Genomic DNA, 20,454 nt, shown 5'->3' with positions numbered 1-20,454 from the left:
TAAATCTTGCAAACTCAAGAATACCAACATATCCTCACTTAAAAAGTTGTCCCCCTGGCCGATGTTGCTCTGTGGTTAGAGCACTGGCCCGCGCACCAAAGGGTCACAGGTTCACTCCCCGCCATTGGTCAGGGCGCGTACAAGAGGCAACCAGTCAATGTGTCTCTTTCATATCAATGTTTCTCTCTCTCTCTCTCTCTCTCTCTCTCTCTCTCTCTCTCTCTCTCTCTCTCTCTCCCCCTCTCCCTCTCCCTCTCCCTCCCTTCCACTCTCTCTGAAGAGCAATGGAGAAAATATCCTTTGGTGAGGATTAACAACAACACAAAAATTGTCACATGAATTATATTTTCTATACTCATAATTTCCAGAAAGAAAGAAAGGCCTCAAGCTTGAGAAGACCATCCAAGGCCCACAGCAAACCTATAAGTCTGCAAGTCAGGTCTCCCATCTCCCAGGCACCTCCCCCATCTACCGTCCTCTGGCTTGAAACTGAATTAGGACATGTGCCTGATGCCCTTCCAAGTCACAGGAATTAACAGCTGTGTGGTTTCACAGGAATTAACAGCTATGTGGTTTCATCCAAACACAAATACAGTCGAGGGAAGAGAACACCCACCAGCCGCACCTTCAAATATGAGAATAACTAGTCGATCAAGTATGTGGTTCCAATGCCCCAGAATACAAATCCTGCTGTCCAATAGGTGTCTGTTTGGTGGACGGGCCTATGGTGAGCTGGATGCATGGTCAAGAAAATAAAAAGGAAAAAAAAAGAAGAAAATAACAAGGTACCAAAATGCTGAGGGATCACTGAGAGCCAAACACAACCTCGGGAGAAATTCCTGGGCCCTGTCTGGCACAACCTGGCCAAGTGACTGCCTGGAAAACAGGTTTTTGGAAACTGGTGAGCATTCTCCCCTTACCCGCTGCACAGGGCAGGTGGCTCAGGTTGCAGGAGTCCTTAACTCAGCACAACAGCAAGCTGGAACTGCAGCCTGCAGAGCCAGTGAAGCGCCTGTGCATGAGGATGGGGCCGCTAGGCTGACTCACTTGGTTGTGTGCTTGAGGCCAACACTGCCCTGTCCACACCACGTTTAGTCACAGCCTAGGCCTGGTTAGAGAGCAGCCCTTAAAAGGACTGGAATGAAAGAGGGTAGCATCTTTCCAAAACAAAATTGATGAGAACACGAAGTACAAAATGGGGTAAAGTCATCCCTTGCCCCCTGATGTGGCTACAGGACAGCTAAATCTAGCGTTTAAGCTGACAATTTGCTCCCGAGTTGTTGTTTTTTAAAAATCTGAATGATCCAAATAAACAAACAAGTATGGCTTCCCTTGTGTTTGCCCCTCCCCCATGCCCCTTCTCTAAAGCGATATATGTTGGTAAAGATTTTCCGAGCCAAATTAGAATTTCTAAACCAAAATGCTTACTACACACTTTGAACAGAAATAAAAGCATACTGGAACTCTAAGCCTTAAAAAGAGGGCCAGGTGGCATCAGAGAGCAGAGAGATGTTTTGGAGATACTTATCGAAATGTGATCATGGCATTCACTGAGAACTGCCAAGAAAATCAGGATGGGGCCAGTGCTGTGGGGGCGGGGGCGGGTTCTGGCTGCATAATTGCAGCAAACTTCCCCAAACAAATGAGTTCCCAGTCACTGATTTACTGAGCCACTCTTGTTCCCAGCTTCAGACGCCTGGGACTAGGGGCTCACATAGTCCAGGCAGATGGGCCGAAGTGAGCTGGCCTCGGAGCAGCCACTGCTAGCCCAGGACCTCATACCCCCAGCAGACCACAGCCGAGAGCCAAAGAGAGCCCGTGCCTGTCCTAGGGGGTGTGGTGGGAGTTCAGTTCTAGCAACCAGAGCCCCCAGCCCACTTCCACCCCATCACCTTTTTCACCCTGAATGTTCAGGGCTGTGGCCAGGGACCCCATCTGTGTGGCTGTGTGCCCGGCCCATGACACAAGGACCTGGACAGTTTAAAGTTGCTTAATCGCAGAGCAGACCATGCTCTCCATATTAAGAAGGTCTTAACATCTATAAGAGGGAGGTGAAAAATACAACAGAATCATTCCTGACAAAGGCAAAAGAGAGGACGGAACTAGTCTGCTTATTTAGCCCATAGGGAGCAAACACAAGTGTACCTCACTCTAAACACATGGAACTTTAAATAAACTTAAAGCAAGAATCCAAGGGATTATATTTCATTATTTGATTACAAGAAACAAATCTTATTAAAAGCATGTAAGTTCATTAAACACTCCCCACTTTTCTTCCTGCAGTGCAAGGAAGAATGACTTCTGTCAAAAATAATAATCCAGGTTATCATGAATAATAAGAACAGCAATAATGATAAAAATGATGATGATAACAACAGTAGGAATAATAGTAGTAGCAGCAAATATTTATGACACGGGCCAAGCACTGTTCTGCGCATGTTACATACATGTAATTCTTGTAGAAAAAGTAAATGCTATTTGTTACCTTCTTTTTACGGATGGGGAAACTGAAATACAGATTAAGGTACAGAACCCTGCCCAGCCAGTGTGGCTCAGTTGGTTGAGTGTCATATTCCATGCACCAAGAAGTCGCTGGTCCAATTCCCAATCAGGGCATGTGCCTGGGTTGCAGGCTCAATCCCCAGTAGGGGGCATGCAAGAGGCAGCAGATCAATATTTCTCTCTCATTGATGTTTCTATCTCTCTCTACCTCTCCCTTCTTCTCTCCCTAAAAATCAATAAAATGTAAAAAAAAAAGAACCCTGCTCCAGGTTACCCATCCAGTGAGGGCAGGCCTTATACCAGATCTACTTTCAACTGGCGGGGTTGTTTAGAGCAGCGATTTTTAACTGGAGTGCTGCAAGAATTTTTAAAACATGCAATACCTGACTAATCAGGGGCACTGACCTCTTTCCCCTTAGATTGTCAAGTAAAAAAATAACAACAGCCAACACAACGAATACCTGTCTAGTGTTCAAATATTACTATTTTTTTTGTCAGATGGGCAAAATATATATTTTGGTGTGCTGTAGAATTTTAGTAATTAGTTTATGTGTACCATGAGAAAACGGTTGAAAATCACTGGTTTAGAGTGAGGTACACTGGTGTCAGGAATGAAGAGAAGCACCCACTGACACAGGGGGACCAGGCACAAATGACAGCCTGGCTCACAGTGGGCAGCAGGGCAGCGTTCGCGGGCGCACTCACCTTCATTCTCCCCACTCGCCTTGATGCCTTTTGAACCACCCTCTGTGCCTTTAGCCTTCTCGGCGTCATCTTGGGCATCCTCAGTGGGCCCTTTCTCCTCATCTTCTTCCTCCCCGACGTTTTTGTAGTTGGGTCTCTTTTGCACCCGCCGCTTGCCCTTGTGCTTGTTCATTTCAAGGGACCGCTCGAGTGTTTCGGTGGGTTTAATAAAGCACCGAATGCTGGGCTTGGCCTAGAGAAGTAGAACCGAGATAACAGACAGATTTGAACCTTTGCATCTCACTGGAACCTATCAAGCTGTCTGAGAGTTTCTGCCCCAAGAAATTCATTTCCAAAACAACGAATGCTATCTCCTAGTTGTTATTATGACTCTTATTAACATCATCATTATTAAGTAATCAACACAATAACACCACTTAGCATTTACTGCCCACGGTGCTAAGTCAGAAACTGCACTTCACCAACACCATCTCCAGTGTTCCCAAAGTCAGTCATTTGCATTAAAAACTGCGAACACTTGATGGTATTTTGTATGTGCCAGATGTGTTTTAAGGGCTCTGACGATATTTCCTCATTTAAACTTTACAACCCAGAGGTAGTACTAGTGTTATCCTCATTTTACAGATAAGGAATCTGAGGGCCAGAGATGTTAACTGACCACCCAAGGTTGCACAGCCAGGAGGAGGAAAAACTGGAATTCAAACCCACATGCCACCTGCACAATTTGTCTTAACTACAGCACATTGTTATTGTTATTAACTCTTATTTAAATAAATTTGTTTTTAAAAAAACTGTGTATCACTAAAGGAAATGGAACACCAGTGTACTTTGCTATTATAAAAATAACAGAAAAGAAAAGCAAGGTAACTGAATGAGCCAAGCGCTGGCTTTCTTTAGAAGGGGAGCAGGTATCAGCAAGGCATTAAAGCTCATACCCAAAGGAAGTTTAGCCCAAAGAACTTTTCCCTAGGAAGTCAGAAGGCTTCTAAGAGAAATGAAGGCCTGTTGTGGCACCAGTGGTTCATGTCCCATATTCTGGAAAACATGGCTTATCTCAGTCCTTATAACAACCAGGAGATATAGGGATTATCAGTCCCACTTCATAGATGAGAAAATAGAGGCTCAGAAGTGTTTAGTGACTTGCCCAATGTCACACAGCTACTGAGCAGAAGAGTCAGAATTTCAATAGAAGCTTGCCCAATCCCAACCCCCAAGCTCTTCCTAAAATAACAGTGCTTCACCAGGAGCTCAAACTCCATTCCATTTAGTACTCTCTAAAAAGTATTTACCTGCAAATGGACCAGGACTAGAAAAGGGCAAAGTCAAAAGAAAACAGCCTGATTTGTTTGGGGCAGGATTCTCATGGAAGTCTTTTTCTCTTTCCAGGGTCTGGATGATGTCCAGACATCATTCTGTCATTTAAAAAGGGAAAAGTTTTTAAGTAAACTTTCCCATTATCTTGATATGGTTTATCCATCTTCTGAATTTACCCCAAACAACGACCAGCTGTATTCTGGGGGCCACTGTATCTTGCCAATAAGTAGAATGTGCTCAAGGAAAACAAATTAATTTCAATAACACTCAAAACAAAACGTAATTGAAAGTTAAATTAGCATCCAAATACATACATTAATTTTTATTTACCCACTTAGGATTATTCATCCACAAAAATGACAAATCAATTGAGACATGATTCTAGTGTCCAGGAAACCCAGATAGCGAGTTACAGACACCACCCACCAAGAGCCCAGGGCATTCAGAGTGAGTGTGCACCGCTGGACAGACAGCATCCATCAGAGCCCACGTGGGATGCCAAGTGATCCAGTGTAGCCCCAGATGTCCCCCTCCTCTCATAAAGGACCTGAACCTGGTAAGTTAGGGCCCTGAGATGAAGTGACAGCTTCCTCTGATCACCGCTTACTCCCTGTGAAAGCGAGAGCATGCCATACATAACCAAAGCTTTCAGAAACAGAAAACCAAGACCAAACGCGGAGCAAAACACCACCCAGTTAGAAGTTCTGAGCAGAAATTCACAAAGGTGGATGAAGAAAACTCGCCCTGAGCTCTGTGTGGATGCAGATGCACAGAACAAAGGACAGAACCAAGGGAAGTAAGACGGCGCACAAAGCCCAGGGCTGGTCCAAGCTGTGTAAACTGCAGCTGAACTCCACCTTGGCTAGGGGGCCTCTCTCACCTTCAGGTTCCTGGTCTAAAACATCAGGAAAGTAATTCTTACTTAAAATTACTAAATGAAATCATGGACATAAAGTTCTTTTCAGAGCCTGTCAATACAATAAGCATTCAACATAAGAATGATAAGTTACCTTCCTTTCCCTGCCCACATTAAAAAAAAAAATCAACTATGAAAATGAATTTTAAAACTTTCCAAAGGGATCTGCTTTTCTCGGTGATTGGGGAGTGGAAGAAGGGAAGGCATGCTTGCTGGGGGAATTTCAAACCTTTAAGATGTAACCTACCTAGTAAGCTGCTGGAAATAACCTAAATGTCCATCAATGGGGAGTGGTTAGGTAATTACGGTCTGCCCATAGCATGATGGACTGATACAGAAACAGCACTGGGATGAAAAAGCAAGAACAAGGGACGCAGTGGGGTCCCTTCCAGGTAAAGGCTCCAGTTGGAAACACAATTTTTCTTGGAAAGCTGCGTTAAGAATATGAAAATATTAAGATTTCATCTTTGAGGAAAGAAGGAGGCGGTACTGTGTGTGCCCAGTCACACAAGTGCACTTATATTTTTCATTTCTGTACCTTTCCATTAGGTTTGAAATTTCTAATCATGCATGCATATTAACTTTTGAAAAAATTCAACAAGGATCATCTGGATATTGGAATTATTTTTCCTCTTTCTCTTCTATATTTTAAAAAGTCTGATTTTTTGCCCTAGCTAGTTTGGCTCAGTGGATAAAGTGTCATCCTATGGACTGAAGGGTCCCGGATTCAATTCTAGTCAAGGGCTCGATCCCCAGTAGGGGGCGTGCAGGAGGCAGCTGAGCAATGATTCTCTCTCATCATTGATGTTTCTATCTTTCCCTCTCCCTTCCTCTCTGAAATCAATAAAAATATTTTTTAAAAATAAAAAAATTTTAAAACCTGATTTTTCCCCCCTTAGTATTAACAACATCAAAACCTGGCTGTGAAACAGGCAGAGATTCGAGATCATTCCTGCTGCTCTATTCAAGACTTTGTGGCTGCCAGCCTCCCAGGAATCTCTTTGTTACCCTGGATAATTCCCGATGTTACAGATGGAAAGCCCCCGGGGGAGGGGTCCTGGTCCAGCCCACTCCCACTGAGCTCTCAAGACTAAACTAGGTGCCTGGAACAGGTCAGGGCCTCGATGGGATGGGCTGTTGAGTGAATTCATGGCTGCCCGTACTATACTGTATCCAAAGTGCAGGAGAGAACAAAAAAAGAAGGGAGGAAGGAAAGAAAAAAGTTGCCCAACACCCTCAGGAGCTGAACTTCCCACAGAGGAAAAGCAGGTGTGATGAAACTAACCAAAAGTGGCAAAGCCCACTTATCAGTAAAAAATCCGGCAGCTTGGGATTTTCTTCGCATAAAGAAAGCGCACCACACGTTCCTCAGAGAAAAGTGTTCTGAAATAAGGTCTGTTTCCCAGAGGCCGCAGGTGGGGTTTCACTAAGGCTCACCTCCTAGGGACCAGGAGCCTGAGCTGTGGGAGGAGCGTTGAGATCCTGGGCCCTGCTTACTGACCACAGATTGGGCCAGTCCCCAGCTGGGGGGTGTAGGAGGGAAGCCTTGGGTTCTGGCTGGCATTTAGGCTGGTTTCTGGGGTCAGGGCCAGCTGAAGGCCAACAATGTGATTTCAGGGGTGGCCTAAGGGCTAAAATGCTCCCTGAAGTGTCTGCCCCTGCCTGCTGGTTAATGATGCCTTCCACCAGCCTTCATCCACCCAACCTAAGGCTTTGGTCCTTGCTTAAAAGTTGAATACTTGCGGTGACTTCCCAGAGGTCAGAGAGAACTAAGGCCTTTCAGGTGCTGCAGGATTTGAGAGCAGGTCCTGCAAGGGCAGCAAGAGGGGTCAGGAGCAAGGAGTCAGGAGGAAGGATGGAAGCACGCAAGGCCCGGGTGTCTGAGTGAATGAGGAGAGGCAGCACAGCTGATGCCCAGATGTCAAACAGAACGTCGTCCACTAGGTCTGGGTCTGCTCCCTATCAGGCATTTTTGCATTCAGGATCTCACTTCAGCCCCATGGCAGCATGTGATGGAGTTGCTCTGACTGCACGTGATAAAGCTAGTTACAATCAGTCAATCAAGGATTCTAAACAAAATTATAGATGTAAAACATGTACATATATCTCATGTTTTCCTGTGTGGATAGATATCTGCAAGACATTACACCAAGCAAAGTCTAGAAGGATATACAAACTGAAAATAGCGGTTCCTTCTGAGGATGATACTGATGTCGGGGGAACTTTCACTTTCTACTCTAGTTGCTTCTGTTTCATTCAGTTGTTTTACCCCAAGAAAGTACGACCAGTGCCATTTAAATGTAAAGAATATCTTGAAGGCATGCACCTAAATGCCACTGAACTGAATACTTAAAAATGGTTAATCCATCGTAAGTGGTATCTGTTATATGTATTTCACCACAATTTTTAAAAATGCCTTTACAATAAAGGCACCTCTGAAAATTAGAATGGTGATTAGCTGGGGGAGGGGAGTGCTGGTTACAGACCGAGAAGGAGCTGCATCGATGACAGAAATATTTCCTAGCTTGACCTGAATTACACACAAATGTGATCATATACAAGGCCATCAAGCAGTACACATGAGATACTGCACTTTTATTTACATTCTCCCTCAATTAAAACAACAACATTTACCTAACGGATTTTCAATGAAGTCGGATTGTTGTAATGCCCTAATACAGTGGTCGGCAAACTGCGGCTCGTGAGCCACATGTAGCTCTTTGGCCCCTTGAGTGTGGCCACGAAGTTTCAATCGCACTGTATGTGCGCGCCCGCACATGGTATTTTGTGGAAGAGCCACACTCATGGGGCCGCAGTTTGCTGACCACGGCCTGAATACAAGCTAGGAGCCAATCGGACAACTTGGGAAGCTGGGTTCACTGCAGGCACCAGGGGACGGACCTAGTCACTCACTGAGCCCTACCTAGACACCAAGTGCTGGGCTGAGAGCAAAGAAGCCAAGACCACGCCTTCAAGTGCTCACAGTCCAGCCAGGAGCAGGCAATGTACTGTTGTGCATCCCAGGTGGAAACTAGGCAAAAAAGGTCATTGGGGCACAAAGGAAGGAGTGGAAACTGTGCCAGGCAGGAGGGTGGGGGAGGGGACAGTTAAAAGGGCTTCTCGGAGAAGGAAATGACTGATGGAGTCTTGCATATTAACGATTCACCAGAACACTCGGGAACGGAAGAGAACACGAGGAAGGACAGCTCAGAGCTCCAGCCTGTATTTGTCTAGGCCAGGGTCACCTGGAACGGGTGTGCTTGGTGATCGCTGCGGTATCCGGGGACACAGTGTGCTTGGCCAGCTCCCCAGATGGCAGCATGCACATGGGAAGTCAGGAGGTGGCGCTGGGCCAGCTGGGCAGCCTCTCCAGCCAACTGTTCATGAAGGAGCTTGTGCTGCACATGGCCTGGGAAGTGCTGCTGGGGTGCTCCTGCCTCAGCACCTGGCAGACAGTGCTGGGTGGGTTTCTTTGTGCCTATTCAGTGGTGCAGTGGGAAGGGGAGAGGCAGTGGCTGGGGAGTAATGAGGAAAAGGATTGTGGGAACACCAGGCCGAATCTTGGTTGAGAAGGAGGGAAAAAGAGACCGGTGGCTAGAGGGGGCACAAAGGGAAAGGACAGGTAACATGGCCCCAGAATCCGATCTGGATCTATAGGAGTGGCCACAATGATGACGGGAAGGAAGCTCACCTTCCAGGCTCTCCCAGGCTTAGCTCATGCACCTTCTGAGGAAGCAATGAAAATCTTTTTGTTCAAACAGTTCTGCTAAAGGGATTAGAACTAAGAGAAAGGTTTTCCCCTAAGAAAAGAGGCAGCCATATTGACTAACAAAAAAATGCCCAACATAAGGGCAGATCTGAGCTTAGACCTCAGACATGCTTACTGGCCAAGTGACCCTGATCAAATCAGACTCACTTTCCTCATATGTAAAACAGGGACAAAGCAACTCCATCGCGTGCTGCCATGGGGCTGAAATGAGATCCTGAATGCAAAAGTGCCTGGCATACTGCCTGCCGCAAAGGGGCACACTTTAAATAGCCATTTACCTTCCACCTTGGCAAACAGATCACGAGGATGGAAGACATGGAAGGGAGGGGCTAACCTTTAAAAAACAATCACACTCTCTGTTTTAAACTTGACTCCCTACCAACTTACTGTTCACCGGCTTTCTGGTTTGTTAGCAGCCTAGACTCCCCAAGTGCTCCCGGGCACTGGCCAACCTTCCCAATCTCCAGCCTTGGGGCTGGGACTGGTGGGGTGTCCAGCACACACGGCATGGGATCGTCAGGGACACGGAAGCTGGAGCCTGGGCTTGGTGCCCCACTCACCTGATTTGAGTCCTGGCTGCGCTGCTCACTACCTTCTCCTCTATGGGCCTCAGTTTCCACGTGCATCAAGTGGGCCTCAGTTAGCATTCCCCCATCTAGAGCTGCTGTGTGGTGGCAAGAGGTAGCACACTTTCTTGTTACTTTTTGTAATAACAACGATCAGCAATACCTAGCGAGCATCTGAAATGTGCCCAGCACATACTGACTCACTTTATCCTCCAATTGATTGGGGCAAGGAGCTGCAGAGAGCATGGGACTTGTCAGCCCGGGTCACCAGCTAGTGAGAGCATAGCCAGGATTAGAACCCAGGAAGTGTAGCTTTAGGCGCCCTGTGTTCAAACCTTCTGCTGCACTGCCCATTCATCCCCTGCAACAAGCACTTGCTGAGCTTCCCAAGGTGGGCCAGCCCCCAAAGGACTGGTGTACAAGGCATGACACTAGGTCACACCAATCAGAGGAGCAGGCAGCCAGAGCTCAGAGACAGTTTACGTACCACTCATTAGGCAGTCCTCTGACTTATCATATGGCCGACCACAATGTATAGCTGTTTCCCGTTTTTATCTCATATACACAGAGCTTCCAATGTCATGGGGGTCACAGTGGCCCAGGTTTACACCAAACATAACAATGGCATGGCAGCGTGGCTTTGCAACTGGCTCAGAAGAAAATGGGCTGATAATTGCAGCAGAGTGAGCCTCTTCTCATTCCAGAATGAGGTGATCAGCAAGCACACATCAGACAGAATAAACTCCAGCGTGATGTATGGGTGGGAGTGCTGCATGCCAAACCCTGAGTAATGTGGGGCTGCTGAACCAAAGCCCAAGCGCGTGTCCAGAATGCACAATCGCAACCACATCAGCGAGGCGTCTGGGCAACGCTGCCAAATTTAATGGGGAAAATAAAACACAGCGAGGGGGGAAACATGAAGAGGTAACAGGCCACTTCCATTAACAAGAGGAGCATGGCATTCTTTTCCATGAATTGGCCAATTATCAGGGAGCATTGTAGCAGCAGAGGCATAACCCAAAGAAATGTCCATTTATCTGGAATCCAAAGAACCTTAGAGCTCAGGAGACTCGCACTGCACACTCGCTCAGCACTCCTAGTGAGAGAGCAGGTAACACAAGACAGTGCTGTGACTTCCTAGAGAGCAACCTCTGAGGTGCTGCTGGGTCTGCAAGAGACCAGCCTCATCCCACTAGCCTATCCCACTCAAGGTCATCTTCTCTGTTCTCCTCAATGCCACACCGGGCAGTCAATCAAGAGCTAATTAACTGCAAGATATTTATGACTGAAGAGGCATGTTCAACGCTCGTGCAAAATAAAATGTACTCTTTCATTAAACAATGACATACCAAGCACGTATTTGGTATTTCCTTGTCTTGTTCTCTAAAAAGAGATAATGGACTGTGAAATATTGGTGACTCTCAGGTACACAAAACATTCAGTCTACAACTCTACATCTCATGCTAAACTGGAAGTGACTATCATTGCAGATGGTGACATAGGACACAAAATGGAAAGGGATGAAGATTTGGGGCTGGACACCTGTAATCCCTGCAACTGGGTGACAACAGAATGATCACTTAACCTCGGGGGGTGTCGGCTTCCTCATGCAGAATGTGAGGTAACACCACCTCCCTCTCTGGGGTATTATGAGCCTCTGCTCTTCTTCCTCAAGATGACTGTGGTTATTTGGGATCTTCTGTGGTTCCAACCAAACCTGTTTCCAATTTCTTCCTAGATCCAATCTTAAGTCTGTGTTGACACATTTGTTTATTGCTTCCTCCAACTAGAATGTCAGGACAGGAACCTCATCTACCTTGTTCATCCTGCATTCCCTGAGGCAGGGAATGTGTGGGTGCTCCAAAAATCCTCGTGGGAGGGAGAAAAGGGGAGCAAGCCAACCAGCCTGGCGCACAGCAAGTGCTCAACAGATGAGCACTGCTCTTACTAAGGAATGGCCCATCCAGAGTTTACGTGTCACCCAGAATAATATTGTTTGAGTTAATTAACGTACTTTTCCCCCCCTTTGCTCATGAAGCTTTTGAGAATCTGTCCCCATGCCTGGCTGGAGGTTACCAGGAAGGTCCCCGAAGTAAGATTATGAGCACTGAGGTGAGTGGGCAATGGGCAGTCCCTCGGGGCAGCCAGGGCCTCAAAACTCACTGGGGAAGCCCCACTAACCATCTCCTGGGATGTGTTCCACCCACCTACCATGTCTATCCCACCTGCCACGTCTACTGTCAGTCAGGCAATGAGTGACTCACACCACTCCCCTCCCAGCCCACTGGCGTTAAATCGCAGGAGCACCCAGAGAGAAAAGTGAATGGAGTAATCCATGTGCAGCCCTTCAGCCTCCTATCAGGCAAAGCACCCCAAGCAAAACCAAGTTTCCTGGAGGAGGACTTTGGTACTGACCAAGACTGCATTTCCTTGGCTCAGCGACAAGGTGCTTGATTCCCTCAGTGAGATTCGTTATTTCAAGACAATCGCTATCTGATACGGGAACCATGCTAAACACTGGGGGGACAAAAGTTATGATGTTCTCCCAGTAAAAACTTCCAAGTCCTCCAATGACTAACAAGGTGCCACATACCTTGGACCCTCATCCCCTTCCTACTACTCGCTCTGCCTCAACACCCTGCTCCTTTCTGTTGCTCTAACACACACTCCCTGGTCTTTGCACTGGGCTGTTCTTCCTGGCTGAAATGCTCTTCCTCCAGATATCTACATGATGTGGTCCCTCACTTCCTTCAAGTCTTTGCTCAAATGTCACCTCCTCAGTGAGGCCTGGCCTGGCCCCCCAGGGAGAACTGCACTCACCCAGCATCCTGGCACTGCCCCTCCTCTCTCTGCTTCTCTACTGCCGCTTTTCTAGAGCGCCTCCCGCATGCTAACATGCTGTGACTAAAGTGTTACTGTTCCCCTCGATCTCTACACTACAACAGATGCTCCGGGAGGTCAGGGGTCTTTGTTTCTGTTCCTGGTCTATCTCCTGTGCCTAAGAACACAACCTGGTACGTGTTCAATAATTTGTTGACTAGATAAATGAATAATGCTGAGCCAGCTTCAAGGTACTCAAAGTCTAGTTAAAAAACTCAAATGCCCAAAAGAGCCAGGCTGCTGATGAAAACTGACAAAGCCCCAGGGCAGAGACACCAGAAGTGGTGGATGCCTCGTTTTTCTGTCCTCATCCTGGATCTTCCCTATTTTAGCAGAAACCTGGAAGACGTCACCAATGGCTCAATGTAGACCACTCTCAGTGCAGACTCATTCAGCAGGGGGCATGGCACTACCTCACACCCTTCTCCAGCCTGTGGCCACCCTGGCCCATTCTGTGTCATGCTTCCAGGCAGACAGAGAAAAGCCAGCTAGAGTCTGAGTCACAGAATCTTCTCCACCCCCACCCCACTCTGCCCACTCCGTTTTTCCCTGTTGGCTTCTCCAGGATGTGACCATTCCATCCGAGAACCCCTGGCCCTTCTCTGACTCAATGAACCGGAAGCAGCATCCCTGGGCCCTCAGGTCCAGTCACCTGTAGCCCCGGCTAAACATAGGCTGTCCCTCCGTGAACCTCTATTCTATGGGACTTCTATTAGTTGTCCAGCCCCACTTCCTGCACAGGAGGAAGGGAGAGGCGACTGTTTGTAGGAGATCTCTTATCTACAACGATGCCCTACTTGATATGTGGAATATGCTGCACCTGGGATTCTCTTAGATTCTGTCAAATCCCTTTACATGTGAACCAGAGCTGCCGCACTCAATACCTCTGCAGGCAACAATGGTGCCTGGCAGCTGCAATTCCATTGAGGGATTATGGATAGACCACAATGGCCCCTGCAAAAAGGAAGAATACACATGAATTCTAATTCTTTTGCGGCAATGTTTGCAACTATGGCAAGTAAGGCCCTTGATTTATAGAAGCCTATTTTTTCCCCTTCGGTGTTCACCATCAACCGTCTCCCTGAAGCCTATTACACTCTCAGGAAGAAGAATGTCTGTTCCTTCAGAACCAGCACTGACTAACCAGGGCTCACGAGTAAGATCAGGGTCACTGAAAGATTTGGGGGAACTCCAATCCGGGGGTCTATTCTGCCTGCTGCATTCAACACACGGGAGGCTCCGCTGCCGTCTGACTCAAACCTGGTGTGGAGAGAGCCCTGAAGACGCAGCCCCAAGGCCCTGATGCTGCTTCTGCCAACACACAGGTCAGAGAAGCGAGGCTGCTATTACTTTCTCAGCTGCCGGCCCCACGGGCCATGTCCTGGCAACCTGTTCTGCCAGCAGAGGGCCCAGCTCCCAGGAAGGATGGGTGTCACGCAGAGAACGGGCAGCTAACATTCTAGGTTTAAGCTCAACCCTTAGGGACCCCGGAGAATCATCTGGTGACCATCACAACTGGTTGAAATGATGTCTACAGACTGTCAGCATCCTCATTTTGGGACCAACAAAGCCTATTTTGCCCGAATTCTTCCCCTTTCTGAATTCATAGCCAGCCAATGCACATGAATTGGTTAAGTATTTGCACTTTCCAGAGCTCATGTATGAGGCTGGCTGAATCGGAGGGCCCTGAATGTACACTGAGGGCTCAGACCACGGCCACTAAATGCCATTTTCTATTAGTGCTGCATCATGTTGTCATTGTTGCTAACACTTGGCCCTCCATGCCTTTGTGTCTGGTCATAAGGCACCTCCCTAAGGTGCACTGAGTGTGCCTCTGTTAATCATACCAAGAAGAAAGGCCCCAAGCAGGGGACACAGGGTTGTACTGCAGCCTTAGAAACTAAGATCATGATAATGATAACATCTAATATGTATGTCTTGATGTGTGCCAGGTTTTGGAATAGCATTTTATGCTGCATTTAATCCTCTCTAAAACTCCATTTTTGTTACTCTAACTGCAGAGGTGAGGAAACTGAAGCTGGGAGACGTGGACTAATTTGCCCCAGGGATCACCTAGGCCAGTGATGGTGAACCTTTTGAGCTCAGCGTGCCAACATTCTGAAAAACCCTAACTTAACTCTGGTGCCGTGTCACATATAGAAATTTTTTGATATTTGCAACCATAGTAAAACAAAGATTTATATTTTTTATATTTATTTTATATATTTAAATGCCATTTAACAAAGAAAAATCAACCAAAGGAGTCCACGTGTCACCTCTGACACGCGTGTCATAGGTTCGCCATCACTGACCTAGTGCAATGAGGTGCTGGCATCCGAGGAGCCCAGGGAGTCTGATTCCAGAATCCACTCCACTAGACTGCCTCTTATGGTGGAATGTGGAACAGCACCGACAGCAACCCACTCTCACACTCCTTCCCCAAAGCCTTCCTGTGAGCAAAGAGAAGGTGGCATGTGAGGGTTAGGTCCCAGGGCTATTTCTGTTCTGAGAGTCATTAAGAGCATCACGAGGGCCCTTGTGGGCCCATCACCAGTTCACCCACTGAGTCATTCATTCCTGCAGTGAGTGCCCACTGAGCTTCTCTGGCAAACCCCATGATGGCATAAGCGATGCAGGCATCTCTAAGACATCCCATGAGGGTTAGAAAGCCCAGTGAGGGCAGGGGTCGTGTTCTTTTTTTTGTTTTTTGTTTTTGTGCACCCTTGAATCTCTGATGAGGAATGAATGAATTAATGAATGCAAGAAGTATATATTCCTGGTATAGACCCCCACAGAAACCCAGGATGAAAAAAGTCCCTACTTAAAGAAAAAAAAAGTACCTATAGGTCATGAGGCATATGCCATAATCTAATCTATACGTTCACATTGCCAAGAATAATGAGATGTTAGCAGTTTCAGAATTAGTGTTCTCTTACTCTATTTCCCCGACAAGAAACACACTATCTGCTCTGCATTAGAAGTACAGCAAGAAATTATCCCTTAGCAGGAACCATATTATTTTAATGCACAGATGAATTTCAATTAGACATTTATCTAACCATGCTGATGTATTTTAAATTTAACCCTAAATTACAGACTTTTCAAATAACTCTGCTCTTCCCTCTGCTTCTCTCTCTTCAATTTTGGTTTGGTTTTGTGAAAGGTCTGCTGGTAAAAATGAAGCAATACCAGTAACTTATCTACAAATTACGGGAAGGAGAAAGTAGGTTAAAAAAGACCAAGAAACTTAAAACAAGTATGACCAAACCACATCCGAGTTAGGCAGGAAACAATAGGAGACTGTTCTTGCTCAGAGGGAAGGAAGGTAAATCTTACCAGGACTATTGTCAAACAAGTCATAAGTGAGATTTACCTCCACTTTTCCCAAATGTCATCAGAATACAACAAACTTTGATTTCACACCCAGGGAAAGGCAAAAACCAGAAGTAGAAAGTTGACACTTTCACTTGGGATGGCAATTCCTTCCACGCTCAGAAAAATCTCATTTTCAGTTCAGGAATCCCCCACAATGAACACTGTGCCTCTATCACATTGAAGGAACAACCTCCATCCCAAGCAGAGGCCATAGGGAAAAAGAACAAATCTCCTCAATTCTCCCTCTGATTAGATGGTTTGACTACAGTGGGTATCCCAAGCTGAGAAATCACCAGTAACTTTCTGCAATTAGCTTTTGCTCAAATAGTAAACGCCATGTCTCAATGTCAATATCCTGCTTGCGGTACTTAAAGTTTTGCAAGATGTTATCAATGGAGGAAAACTAGGGAAAGGGTATTATTATTTCTTACAAGGGCATGCCAATCAATTTCAATTTAAAAAGAAATCCTGCAGCCCTAGCCAGTGAGGCTCAGTAGGTTGGAGCATCGTCCAGTACACCAAAAGGTGGCAGGTTCGATTCCCGGTCAGGGCATATGCCCAGGTTGTAGATTCAATCCCCCAGACAACGGGGACCATGTGTTGGAGGCAACCAATCGATTGCCTCTCTCTCTCTCTCTCCCATCCTCTCTCTAAAATCTATTTAAACACACACACACACACACACACACACACACACACACCTGCAAACCCTAGCACCCCAATATCTCTGAGGTCTATCTTGGAAAACCAAGTCTAACCTCAGCAGTGAGTGTCACATGGGAAGACATTCTGTGATGAAGCCTTAGCAGCTATCTTGGGTTCTGGAAATCACAAGACAAAAGGAAGTCCAAAGGGACCCAATACATTCTAACTTGTTATTCATGTAAATGTAGTATGAATTAGTGCAGACTGGGTGGGGACTAGGGAAACTGAAAGGCAAACACATGCCTCATGTGATGGGGCAGCTTCTGAGATGCTTCCTGAAGAAACATGCACAATAGGACCAGATTTTCTGACTGTTCAAGACAATCCTGAAATCAATTTTCAGTGAAGCTTCTTAATTCATAAACGTTTCTTTTATCCACTGTGAAGACCAAACCAAACAACTCTGAGGACTGGGTTGCAACCTGCAGAACTGATGGCACTTTAAGTGTATTTTCCTCCTGTCCTCACCAACAGCCCTTTGGAGCAGGGCTTGCTCTCCGTTTCCTATCTGGGATGAAACAACTTGCCCAAGGTAACCTGCTGGCTGGCAGGGTCCTCAGCAGCCCTACTGATTCTGTCGCCATTACTTGCATTCGTTCTGCAAAAGTGAGCTTAGGAAAGCTGCAAAGAAATATCTCTGGCTTCATAAACATCAAGTCAGCTCCACATTTTCTAGACCATGTGTTCTCATGACAAGGACCATTAGGACCCTTAGGGGAGTGTTTTCTGCTCCACACTGTCACCCCCACCATCTCTAGTTAAATTCTCTCACCAAGCACTACACTGTCTCTTTAGAGCACTTATATGACTCAAGATAGTACAGTTATTTGTATATTTGATCAACATTTGTCTCTCCTACTGTACTGCAAAGCTCCAATGTGACAGAGGCTACTTAGGATTTTGTATATCCCCAGAAGTAGCATGGTGCCAGGTCCAAAGAAAAGACTTAAGAAACACTTGTTGAGTGAATCAAAGAGAGGACGGGCCACACAGGGGCCATGAAAAGGCCCCATTCAATACAGCTGAACTAATGCCACCACCAATAAGGACAGAAAGTTTCTGGGAATCTTTTAAGAGGCTCAAATGCTCCCTTAAAGAAAAATGGCCTGGCTTAGCAGTCCTACACCAGAAAAAACAGAAGGACAGGGGACTCTTGTAATGAATGGTACACCATACAGCTCTGGCCTTTCATGCAACAGGATCCCCCTCCACCCGCTCCTTCAGATATGGCAAAGAGCTGACTGCCCGAGGGCAAGGCCAGCCTTTTACCTGTGTGCCTACACTCTAGGCTCATCTCAGACATGTCTGCTCAGTCCGCACTGCAGCAGACATAATGACAAACAAGATGCCTGCCATAAGCTGCTTAAAGCTGGTAAGATCTTTGCTAAGAGGGAACTAGCAGCAAGGGCCTTCCAGATTTTGGGTTTGGTAGGGACACAGGTACAACAGCAGAAACATGGGCACACTGGGGGAAAAGCAACCTGGACCAGTTCTAAGGTAGCCTGGAGCTCAGTACATATGAGCAGGAGGGGAGGAGTGAAGGCAGGCAAGATACACAGGAGCTAAGCTGGGAAAGCCTCAGAAGTCATTATACTGGTCATCCGGTGTTTTCCTTTGACAGAGCACAAAATGCATAAACATGCACAAACCACATATGTCCTGTTTAGGCCAAAGTTGAGTGATAATTTAAATCCTGGGAGATTTTGTATCAAAATGCAGATTGCCAGCTTCTCTGGAAACATGAGAAAACCTAGCAATATTGCATCCATATTCCCGCAGAATGACTGCAGTCTGGGGTGGAATAGCAGCTGCTCACAAAGGGTGCATACACTCTCCAATTAGCCACAGTCCCCAACGCTCCCTACTGCCCTCAGATGGGGCCTATCTCTTCATAGATGTCCCATGACCAGCCTCTATAGCTATTTGTGTCTTAGGCAAGGTATTCTCTCATTTTGTCCCCATAACAGTGTCCCATAGATATACAACCTGAGGCCCAAAGCAGTATAATTCCATGTTCAATAACATACAATCATGCATGTAACATTATATTTAAAATTGTTTTCCTTGAAATACTAATCTTTATTGCATGTAACATTATTATATTTAAAATTGTTTTTCTTGAAATATTAATGTTTATTGCATGTAACATTATATTTAAAGTCATTTTTCTTGAAAAAAATAAAGTAAAATAAATAATAATAACATACAATCACTGAATCTATTCCTGGTATAGACCCCCATATTTTCCTGGGTACTCATCTCAAGTCTCTGATTAGGTTCCCTGAATCCCAGAGTAGTTTAGACGTCACTGTTGCTGTAAGCAGAAAGTTGGTTTCCGGTTTTAGAGAAACACACAAGTTAACAAAATGAGCCATGGCTTCTTATCAAGGTCTAGAAACAGTCGTAACGCTAATGACTTACACAACTTCTCTGAACATCCTGTTCAGTCTTAGCGTACATCTCAGACAGATCACCATTCAGAATGACTTCAGCTAACGAGTTCACCAGGGGTGCATGATGTATAATTAGGAAGACCTGGTGAGAAAGAAGAAATGGGATTTGCATTAAAGTGTGCAGTCTTTCAACATCTTCCTTTCTTGATCTGCAGTGACACTGGGCTACACAAGCCCTGTATTAAGCAGCAATCTCTGTGATACAAAATCCAAAGAATGGGTGACATTCAAGAGAAATGAGTTACACGTTTTCCTTCTAGGGTTGCCCCTCCCCTCCCCCTCTCTCCCCCCACTTCATTCAGACTGTTGCCTATTTGGCTGGCTGCTCTTCAGCGGAAGGAAATGCATTAAGAGCAAGACTGTCCCTCATGGCTGGGTGAGGCCAAATCCCGCTGAAGTAAAGCACAGTGGGAAAGGAGCAGCCAAACCAGCACACTCTTTCCTCTCCACAGGCATTTCTGTGTCAAATTCGATTATGAAAAGATTAGAAGGCACCGGCCCAATACTTTAGTTATACGGGAAGAAGGGCTGGTGAGTCTTGTTCCAATCAAGGACTTGGCAAAGGATCAGCTACACAGAGATCCACCACTGGAATGAGCGCTGGCCCCTGCGGTGGGCTTCGGCACACCAGAATTTCATGGCAGTATGGGTAGGTGAGGAAACTGGGGAAGAAAAGCCACACGAGCCAGAGATAGACTGAATTGTGCCAGGATGCAAAATCAGAAGGCACTGGGCCATCTGGGATGGCCCCACCACCCCACCCTGTTGCCCAATATTCAGAGGAACAGCTTTAGGAATCACAGTATTCAAAACTGCCTCACAAAGCTCGTTCAGACACACCTGCTACTTTGCTTTAAAATGGAAAGGCAAACCGGTGCAGCACAGCGTAGGGTTATCTACTATTTGTATATGAAAAGGGTGTGTGCGAGCACATTTGTATTTGTTTTTATATATATACATGGAACAAGGTTTCAAACCGCGGCACTATTGTCAGGCCATAATCCTATATTGTGGGGGCTGTCCGGCGCACTGTAGGATATCTGGTGGCATTTCTGGTCTCTACCCACTAGGTGCCAGTAGCACTCCCCACCCCAGTTATGCCAACCGAAAACATCTCCAGACGTTGCCAAACATCCCGTGGGGAGAAAGGTTTTGCAATCACTCCCAATAGAGAACCCCTGGTAGAGAACATTTCTGGAAGGACAGCGGAAAACCCTGTAACTAACCTGAAACACCAGCTGCCTCTGGGCAGTGGAACTGGGTGCCTGG

The 20,454-nt window shown here is 46.3% G+C and overlaps 1 protein-coding gene across 5 annotated transcripts in view; it reads right to left on the bottom strand.

Moving 5' to 3' along the window:
- The window catches only part of CLEC16A (C-type lectin domain containing 16A), a 221,380-nt gene that overhangs the window by 163,420 nt on the left and 37,506 nt on the right, over positions 1-20,454 (bottom strand). For 4 of the 5 annotated variants that reach the window (XM_059693162.1, XM_059693163.1, XM_059693164.1 and 1 more), the window contains 2 exons: positions 19,154-19,267; positions 3,208-3,439 (listed from right to left, as the gene is read on the bottom strand). In XM_059693162.1, coding sequence (XP_059549145.1) covers positions 3,208-3,439; positions 19,154-19,267 — 346 coding nt within the window. The remainder of the gene's footprint in view (positions 1-3,207; positions 3,440-19,153; positions 19,268-20,454) is intronic. The other variant, XM_059693165.1, reaches the window with a different exon arrangement.

This window comes from Myotis daubentonii, chromosome 4 (assembly GCF_963259705.1).
Source record: "Myotis daubentonii chromosome 4, mMyoDau2.1, whole genome shotgun sequence".
NCBI classification, from domain to species: domain Eukaryota; kingdom Metazoa; phylum Chordata; class Mammalia; order Chiroptera; family Vespertilionidae; genus Myotis; species Myotis daubentonii.
Note: the sequence above shows the minus strand (reverse complement) of the source record. Positions and strands in the feature narration are given on the sequence as shown.